The sequence below is a fragment of the Engraulis encrasicolus genome, chromosome 5 (genome assembly GCF_034702125.1).
Source record: "Engraulis encrasicolus isolate BLACKSEA-1 chromosome 5, IST_EnEncr_1.0, whole genome shotgun sequence".
NCBI lineage: Eukaryota > Metazoa > Chordata > Actinopteri > Clupeiformes > Engraulidae > Engraulis > Engraulis encrasicolus.
In genome coordinates, this window is record NC_085861.1 from 36,017,603 (window position 1) to 36,027,602 (window position 10,000).

General features: G+C 46.3%; 1 protein-coding gene across 1 annotated transcript in view; it reads right to left on the reverse strand.

Moving 5' to 3' along the window:
• Positions 1-10,000, reverse strand: part of myom3 (myomesin 3) — a 103,878-nt gene that overhangs the window by 25,437 nt on the left and 68,441 nt on the right. The window contains exons 16-18 of the mRNA XM_063199219.1: positions 9,344-9,518; positions 7,321-7,442; positions 1-3 (exon numbers count right to left, since the gene is read on the reverse strand). The exon at positions 1-3 is cut by the window's left edge and continues 182 nt beyond it. Coding sequence (XP_063055289.1) covers positions 1-3; positions 7,321-7,442; positions 9,344-9,518 — 300 coding nt within the window. The remainder of the gene's footprint in view (positions 4-7,320; positions 7,443-9,343; positions 9,519-10,000) is intronic.

Genomic DNA, 10,000 nt, shown 5'->3' on the forward strand with positions numbered 1-10,000 from the left:
CATCTGGAAGCGCACGCACACGCACACGCACGCGCACGCGCACACGCAACAGTTGAATATGAACTGGTAAAAATTGTGAGTGACAGGTAGATTTTAGAATCTACCTGTCACAGTGACTGATGGGGGAATATTGTAAGTTCCACCCCTGACACACACACACACACACACACACACACACACACACACACAAACACACACACACACACACACACACACACACACACACACACACACACACACACACACACACACACACACACACACACACACACACACACACACACACACACACAGTCAGAATCCGAGCAATGCAGCATTGAGATTAGACCCACGTGCATGCCCGCCTGCGCGTGCACAGTCAGAAACACTTGTCCATGTGCTTACATCAAAAAGGTGAGACTGGGCAAGCGAGAATTTAAGAACACTTAAAAAATAAAAAATAGAAAAGCTTTCTGGATCTGCCCACCATTTTACTTCCATGCCATTTTCTAATGTGATTTTAATTACTCCTCCATTATTTTAATGTCTTCACTGGTAAGGTCTCTGTCAGGGCGGCACCCTCAGGATTAATAAAGTAGAGAGTGGGGCCTATGCTGTGTAGTAAGGACAGAACTATCCCTTAAAAGTCTAATGCACATAATTCACTTGGATATAACCCGTCATCATTCCATCCATCTTGCTTGCATATTAATGTCTGCATGGAGAAACGCAGAAAGGGTGAGAAGGGATAGGCAGCGAAAGAGAGAGGAAGGAAGAGAGGATGAGCGGGAGTACAAGAGAGGATGATAAGGGTAAGAGAGAGAGAGAGAGAGAGAGAGAGACAGGCAGACAGACAGACAGACAGACAGACAGACAGACAGACAGACAGACAGACAGACAGACAGACATATGCATGAGGTTGAAAAGCGAATGAAAGAGAGAGGTGCCGTAGACAGAGAGAGAGTGATGGAGTTTCAGAGAGAGACCTTAGTGACAGGAGGGTGAATGTAAAATAAGACACGATAGAGAGCCCAGTGACAGAAGAGTTGGCAAAGATACAGGTGGTTGATGGCTTTTTAAATGCCACAGCTCTCACAAACAGCAAACTAATGTCCCTATTACACGGTGGGAGAAAGCTATTGATGAACCGAGCTGGCAGTGGACCAATCAGGTTCACCCTTACAAAACAGGCCTGGCAGTGAAGCCATAAGCCTGTGGAGTGGGCCAATGGTGCGAATTCTTACAAACCAGCCCAGGCTGATGGTGTCTTCGAATGGATGGCTTAGAAGAATTTTGTCTGGTTTGTTTCTGTGTGAAAAACTCAAGGAATGGACAAAAGCAGAATAGTCCTTCCACACCAAAAGGTGTGACGGTGTGCTAGGCAGGTGCCGCATGGTGAGACTGCTTAAATCTACTCGGCAGCTTGGACATAGAACACATGTCTGTGTGTCTGAGTTGTGTTGGGCAGGCTGTGAGCAGTGTCCCATTGAAATGACACGGACACACATGCCATGGAAGCAAACGAAAAGAACAAAAGAAAATGGCGGAATCTAGCACCACATGCAGGAGTGCTGCTCTAGCATCTTATCTCCTTCCTCCATCCTTGTCCTCCCACCTTTTTGTGTATTGAGTATCTCTTGATACCCTAGAGCAGTGGTTCCCAAACTTTTTAGAACAAACGCTCCCTCGTCCTCAGCCTGCCAACACCCCCCTGACCTCACCATAAGCCTGCCAACAACACCCCCCTTAGTATTAAAAAAATAAATACCCCCAATAGCAATTAAGCACCCCCCCTGTCTGCTGTAAGCTATTCTTCTCTTCTGTATTTTACTACCCACCCCACCCTCTTGGGGCTCCCTAACGCCACCCTGGGGGTATAGAGCCCCCGTTGAGAAACACTACCCAAGAGGTACAAGGTACGATGACTTAACACACAATAACAACATGCACTGTTACTTTCAACACATAGAGTTCATTTAATCTTCTAGAAAGTATTTGGTCAGCAGAGTACTCTGCAAGCGTTGAATGAACACTCTCTTTTTTACTGTGCATGAGGAAGAGGGCAGAGCACTGGAGTCACAGCAGAACTCCGCGCCTGCCATCATACGTGAGTCTGTTCCATAAAGGCTGTCCCCGAATCGTTTGACAACGACCTTGTGCTTCGAGTTAGTTAGTTTATTCTATCTATTTATTTATTTTGACTGGCTCCATGTCAGCCCAACCTGCTCCCCCCAATTCACGATCTAATTAAATAAACAAGCGCTGGGGCTAGAGCGAAAGACTGGCTAATAAATGGCAATCTAGTTAAGGTCGTTTTCATCCCACCACAGCCGCTTTAATTAGCTAATCTACACAGCACGCCCAGGCCTGATAAGAGGATGCCAGAGAGAGAGAGAGAGAGAGAGTCAAGGTTGAGCAATCAGCCAACAGACCAGAGCAGCTGATTGTAGATAACCTGCAATCTCTCATCGCCGTGTTGACATTCTGGGCGTTGGAGTAACTAATTTGTCCTGACGCTCCTGGGGTACCTTTGCTCTTCTGATCTCTGAGCAATCTATCTTTCCCTTTTCCCATTTCACTCTGTTTATCTCACCTCCCTCTCTCTCTCTCTCTCTCTCTCTCTCTCTCTCTCTCTCTCTCTCTCTCTCTCTCTCTCTCTCTCTCCCTTCTTTTTTTATGCACATCCATCTATTTTTCTATCGCTCTTCATGTCCAGTCTTTTTTTTCAGGCTGGCTCTGAATAACTTCTGTCTCACGATGTCGTTGTAGAGCTCTATCTTTCCACATGTCTTTTGTTTTCATCCTCAATTTGTCTGTATCACTATTTTACTAGTACCCACCTCACCTCAATGTATCTTTTTCCTTCCCTCTTCTCTTTCTATTAATTATCTTCTCTCTTTCTCCCTCTCTCTCTCTCTCTCCAGCTCCCTCTCTCTTTATCCTCAATTCTTGCATTCTCCCTCTAGCCTGTTCTTTTCACTAGATATCTTTCTGCATCTCCTTTCCTTTCCCCTGCACTCTCTCTTGCTGTGGAGGATGAGTAATGGCTATGTGTCTGTGTTTGCTCCTGAAGCCTCTGCTGGCCAGGCTTTAGCCCTATGCAAGTTCCCGCTGAATTATCATTTATCATTTGTGAATAGTGTTTAAATAGTGTGGTGAACAGTGTTGAAATAACACTGTGTTTCTGAACTGTGTACACATAAAGACTGGATCGGACCTCAGTCAACTCAATTCTTAGGCTGAAGTACAACCTGAGCAATATTTGAATGGGAGAATAGGAGTCCACGGGAGAGGATTGTCCAGCTTGTTGTATAGTCACGACACAACGTGGCTAAAATCAGATTCTTTTTTTTTTTTTTTAATTTCATCAGATTCCATGCCTACTGCCTGACATTGGTGCACAATAATGCAGGTCCAGACCTCCCACTTGTCTGTATGAAAAAGCTTCACCAGCCAATATTCAAATCCTTTGTACCTGCCACTGTCCCATGCATTACACATGACAAATACCAGTGTCAATAGAGCCATACAGAAATGAAATGAACGGCATTTCAGATAACAATTGTTCAGGGTAACATTTCCAGTTCATTTTACTCAATATTGCGTAAATATGTGCGAATAATAGCTGTATTGTAAAGAAATTACACTGTCCCCCTGCAGAATGTTACACTGACTTTTAATTTGACTCTGTACAGTGCTGGATGTACTATCTATCTGGATCTTGAAATGCAAAATTTACTCTAAAATATTGACTCCCTGTGTCAATTGACACCCTGTGACTTTGTGTACCCTCTCCCATACCAGTATTTACATTCCCATTCATATCATGACAGTGGATGATGTACAGTCTCACACCTGTTTGTTGATACTTTGACAAACCCTCAATATGATGCCAAATGCCCCCCTCCCTACCCACACCCACCTTCACGTCTCATTGTGAAACCAAAGGCTGCCACTGATTCACATATTGACATATTCAGTGAAGGTTAAAGGATAACTCCAGCCAATTTCAACATGCAGTTGTAATGCTCACACTACCCTGGACTTGTCAGTAGCCTACCAGAGTTTTTTCCCCAGCCTTTTCTGAGATCCTGGTCATTGTAATGGGGGCAGGTATTTGTTTACATTATATTTTTTATTTTCATTTATTCCCAAAAACATCCAAAAGGTTATGCAACATCAGCAGACAACTAGCCAAACCGATATCTTTTGGGAAAATATTTGGAGTAGGCCTATGTTAAGATTTTTTTAAATGTAAACAAAAGCTGCCCCCATTAGAATAGCTCACATCTCAGAAAGGGCTGAGCCAAAAAATGCAGCATCACCAGGTACTGATAAGTCAAGGGCAGCGTGAACAGTACAACAGCATATTGAAATAGGCAGGAGTGGGAAAGGGAAGTAAAGGGAAAGGTTTTGGTCCAGGCAGCTCAGCCGCTCCTGTCCCATACTATCTCCCACACCAGTATTCGCATTAGCATTCACATCGCGGCTGTGCAGGAGAATCACAGCTCCACTCCGTCTGCCTGCCTCCTTACTCCCCGGTTCGTCTGAGCACACGGTGAGGGGCCAGTTTACATGAATAGGAACCGAAATGTCATGGCTGTCATTATCCCGCCCTGCATCAGTGTGTTTGTAAATGACACGGCGGGAGAGGCGAGCCAAATGAGATGCTATTACCGACGATGCCCTGCGGCGGGAGGTGCACAACCAATCACAACCCTCTATTATGGGTCACGGGCGGCCACGGCAGAGCAGCATAATAGGTGTGGCAGAGAGAGTGGGGGGTGAGACGAGAGAGCACAAGGAAGAGAGCGAGGGAGGAGAGAGAGAGGTGAGAGAGATGAACCGAGACAGCGACCGCGAGAATGAGAGACCAAGAGTGAGAGAGAGAGAGAGAGAGAGAGAGAGAGAGAGAGAGAGAGGTGACCAAGATGAGCTGAGACAGCGAGAGAGAGATATAGAGAGAAAGAGGTAGAGAGAGAGAGAGAGAGAGAGAGAGAGAGAGGGAGGGAGAAAGAGAGAGAGAGAGAGAGAGAGAGAGAGAGAGAGAGAGGGAAATATATCTCTGAGACAGACACAGAGAGAGACAAGAGGTGACCTCTGCCTCTCTCTGTATGATAAAAGAGGACAGGCTTCCTATTCGTGTCTCAGCTGATAGAGTTTAATACGTCTCACTGACACTGCAGAACAAGGTACAGCGTGCAAGGAGAGACTGGAAATAGGTGAGCGTGCAAAAAAAACAGGGAATGCATGCACATCAGTAGTAGCCTACAGGTGCTGAACCAAACAAGTAAAAACTGCAAAGGTTCTGGAAACTGAAATGATAAAGGTCCACAACACTGATCAATGCACCAAAATATTGAACGGACTGATGTTTGTTTCAGACAAAATATTGTGCCACTACAGTAAATGTTTGAGAGCACTGATCTCTGATGGGATCAATGGAATGTGAATCTGAATTTACAACATGCAAAATTAGTTTTTCTACTTTTCTAGATGTTAAACTAGTTTTTCTCAACGTGGGTTCTACAGCCCCCCAGGGGGCGTTAGGGAGTCATAGGCGGGGCACTGATAAGAATACAGCTGAGAGTGGGTGGTGCTGAGATGCCATTGGGGAACAGTAGTCCATTTTATCTTTTGATACTAAGGGGGGGCGTTGGGAGGCTCATGATGAGGCAAAGGGGGTGTTTGTTAAAAAAAAAGGTTGAGAACCACTGTGTTAAACACTTACAGGCCAGGTGATCAACTTGTGTGTGACATGTATTGTTATCATTTTGACCATGAAGCTGACTTCGACTTTTAATAATTATTACAAACACCCAGTGAGACTGCATAACACATGGATGTTTGAAATGCATAACGCACAACCTGAGTCCTGTGGGACACATGGTAAACATGAACACAAATATGGAGAGCAGACGGTGTGCAGGGTCTGTGGTGTAAATTAATATCAGAGGTCTGGTGTCTATTACTGCCAGTAGCAGGCTAATGAATCGGACCAATGCTAGATATCCACTACGTGTGTGTGCCAGTATACACAGCCAATGCAAAGCCTGGCACCAGTGTGCCAATGTAGCAAGCCAAATGCTCTAGGTCTCATATGTGTGTGCCAATGGGATAGGCCAATGCATTGACCCTGCTACAGTATGTGTGGGCATTGAGAGCAGATGGATGAGGTCTCCCACTCATGACTGGGCAGCATGATGCTCACATCCCAGCCTCCATCCACTCAGAGGAGGCTGACACTGGCTCTTCATTGGCAAGTTTCAAACAGGCCTGGCTTTTAATTGGCTATCGCTGGCTTTAGCTGAATATCAAGGAGTACTGCTGGTGGTCATTAGCTGTTGGCATTACCGTATACGGTATAATTGGCCAGCTCCAAAGAGGCCCTCTCTGGCTTTGATTGGCTATTTGGTAACATATATTGGCCATCTCTGGTGCTCAGTGGCTATTGCTGAATTTCATTGGCTGTCGCTGGCTTTCATTGGCTATCTCTGCCTGGCATTGGATATTGGCTTGTTCCAAAGAGGCACTCGCTGGGTTTGATTGGCTATTGCTGGCTTTCCTCGGCTATCGCTGACTGTCATTGGCTCTATCTGGTGCTCATTGGCTGTCTACAAAAGTCTTTGGCTATTGGCTGCAATGACCCGCTCCAAATGGCCTATCCCTGGCTGTCATTGGCTATTGGCTGTAATGACCCGCGCCGAAGGGCCTATCCCTGGCTGTCATTGGCTGCTGTGTCTCTTGGTTGATGTCTATTGGCTTATTCTTGCTGTGAGGCTGCTCGTTAGGAATAGACAGATGGTGATGAATCCCTGATGACACAGTACCCTTTGCATTGAATGGGTTTTGTGTTTGAACTTTTGTGTGTGTGTGTGTGTGTGTGTGTGTGTGTGTGTGTGTGTGTGTGTGTGTGTGTGTGTGTGTGTGTGTGTGTGTGTGTGTGTGTGTGTGTGTGTGTGTGTGTGTGTGTGTGTGTGTGTGTGTGTGTGTGTGTGTGTGTGTGTGTGTGTGTGTGTGTGTGTGTGTGCGTGTGTGTGTGCGTGTGTGTGGGGGGCGGTGGGTGGTTGTTGTTCTGTTAGGTGTTTTTTTTTGCTTGTGTTTTGTGGGTGTGTGCATGTGTGCCTATTTCTGTGTGTATGTGTATTGTCAGCATGTGTGTTTAGTCGCGCAATGCAGTGCAGGTTAAATACTCACATATGGTGAACTTGACAAAGATGGGCTCGTGATGTATGTGTGTGTGTGTGTGTGTGTGTGTGTGTGTGTGTGTGTGTGTGTGTGTGTGTGTGTGTGTGTGTGTGTGTGTGTGTGTGTGTGTGTGTGTGTGTGTTAGGTGCTCACATATGGCGGCCTTCACCAGGATGGGCTCGGACGCCTCTGAGTATAGGCTGTTTCCGCCGCGGCCCACAGATTTGGCCAGGAACTCATACTGCTTACCGTGCATCAGACCGTGCACCGTAAACCTGTGCAGAGAATGGGGACATAAAGACGGTGAGAAGAACCAAGAAAATCTTTGATGGTGTGTGTGTGTGTGTGTGTGTGTGTATGTGTTTGTGTGTGTGTGTGTGTGTGTGTGTGTGTGTGTGTGTGTGTGTGTGTGTGTGTGTGTGTGTTCGGGCACGCACGTCTGTGTGTGTGTGTGTGTGTGTGTGTGTGTGTGTGTGTGTGCGTATTACCACGAGTCAGACCGTGCACTGTAAACCTGCGGAGAGAAAGGGGATGGAGAGGAGTGTGTGCGTGACTGTGTGTGTGTATCGATGCGTCAGACCATGCACCGTAAAACCTTGGGAGAGGTACAGGGAGATCAGTGTGTGTGTGTGTGTGTGTGTGTGTGTGTGTGTGTGTGTGTGTGTGTGTGTGTGTGTGTGTGTGTGTGTGTGTGTGTATGTGTGTGTTACCAGAGAAAGGGGATGGAGAGGAGTGTCTGAGTGTACGTGTCTGTGTGTGTGTGTGTGTGTGTGTGTGTGTGTGTGTGTGTGTGTGTGTGTGTGTGTGTGTGTGTGTGTGTGTGTGTGTGTGTGTGTGTGTGTGTGTGTGTGTGTGTGTGTGTGTGTGTGTCTGTGTGTGTGTGTTACCACGTGTCAGACCATGCATCATAAACCTGTGGGGAGAGGATGGGGAGGAGGGTGTGTACTGCATGTGTGGGAGGGGTGGTCATCTGGTAAGCACAGATGAACAAAACTGTAAACTTGCGAAAGGACAGGGTCAGGAAAGGTGTGTGCATGTGTGTGACAGTGAGGGAAACATCAGGTCATCGCAGATGTAAAAAATCTGTCACCCACGATCATTGGCCCATGAGGAGCCTGTGTCACAGAGCCTGTGATACACTGTAAACCTCGAGGGAGGGATGTGTGGAACTCATTTTGTGTGTCACCATAAACCTGGGGGGAGGCAAAATATGTTACCTGCGCACCATAAACCTGGAGAAGTGTGTGTGTGTGTGTGTGTGTGTGTGTGTGTGTGTGTGTGTGTGTGTGTGTGTGTGTGTGTGTGTGTGTGTGTGTGTGTGTGTGTGTGTGTGTGTGTGCGTGCGTGCGTGCGTGCGTGCGCGCGCGCGCGCGCACACACATACACACAAACACACGCGCACGCACACACCCACACAGACACCTGCCAGTTAAAGCCCAAATTACTTGCTTCAGTGCTCCTCCCTGTCCAATCCCCCCCCCATCCTCCATTTTAACAGATTGCTGAATACACACTCTGTGTGTTTATCGACTCAGAATAATGGGTCACTTTTTAACGTTAATAGAGATGTAATGTCTGCCTAAATATTTTGCTGACAGATAATTAATTGCCTATATGGCCTATAAATATGGCAAAATGCTTGACTGAAACTGGCATTTGTGATTTTGAACAGTTGGCTGTGCAAGTTTCAAGTGATGGTGTCAATAGCAAACTGAAAGAAGAAAGAAGTGCTGCACACTCCCGAGTTGCAGAAATGATCTGTTAATGTGACGTTTCGACCTGTCTGCGTTCCTCTCTTCTTTCAAGTGTTTTACTGGTTGCTGGGTACTGGTTACCTCCTTTTCTGATGTGTGTTTTGCACCTATCAACCTCAATAACAAACTGACCAGAAAAGGGTAATTTTCCATCTTGAGACAAAATTGTCTCATCAGGATGATAAATTGTAATAATGAATGTATGAGAGCAATTCCTAGGTTCAATAACATGACACTGTGTGACAGAGAGAGCAGCTCTCCACCTGTTCAGAGTGAGTATTGTCTACACACCTGTTCCCTGTATGTAATGCAGTTACTACATGTAGTTTCAGCCTGTGCGTGTGGAAGCGTAGGTCCCTCCTCACCTGTTCCCATTAGTTCCCAATCTCCTCACCTGCTCCTAGTGACAATTATCAACTCACCTGTTCCCATTGACGGGCTTGTTGTTGATGGTCCTCCAGTCGCTCTTGCCTGCCTCACTGTAGTACAGGTAATATCCCAGAACGCCCTGCGTGTCTTTGGGCTCTGCCCACTGAAGCAGCACTGAGGAGTCAGTGTCCCTTGTGGCCTGCACACCTCTAGGGGGCGCAGGTGGAGCTGCGGAGGGGTAAAATAAAACCCTACTTTACTGGGGCAAAGAAAGAACAGAGCACTGTAAAACATTCAGTTACGGTTAAACCTATAAGCGTAAGTTGCCCAACTGCCTTAAGTTTGTCTGCTAACTTAACTTGAGGCTTATGTGTGTGTCAATTCAGAAATCAAATCCTCAAGTTGAGTTAACTTACTACAAACCTAAGGCAGCAGGGCAACTTAATTTTTGTACGTTTAACTGACTTGCAGTGTTTTGCACTGAGCGGAGAAGTTAAGTAACGGAGGAGCTCATGTCCTTAGTGGCCTGCACACCTTTAGGCAGCGCTGGAGGAGTTGGGAAGCAGGGAGAAAGGGGGATACATTATAAAACCGACTTGCCTTGACTTGATAAATTAAAACAGCAGCCTATTTTCCTGTGAAACAGAAAGGGGGTAGTTATAAGGGTGAGTTGTAGAGTAAAGGAGAGTAGAGTTACAGAGGGGATAAAA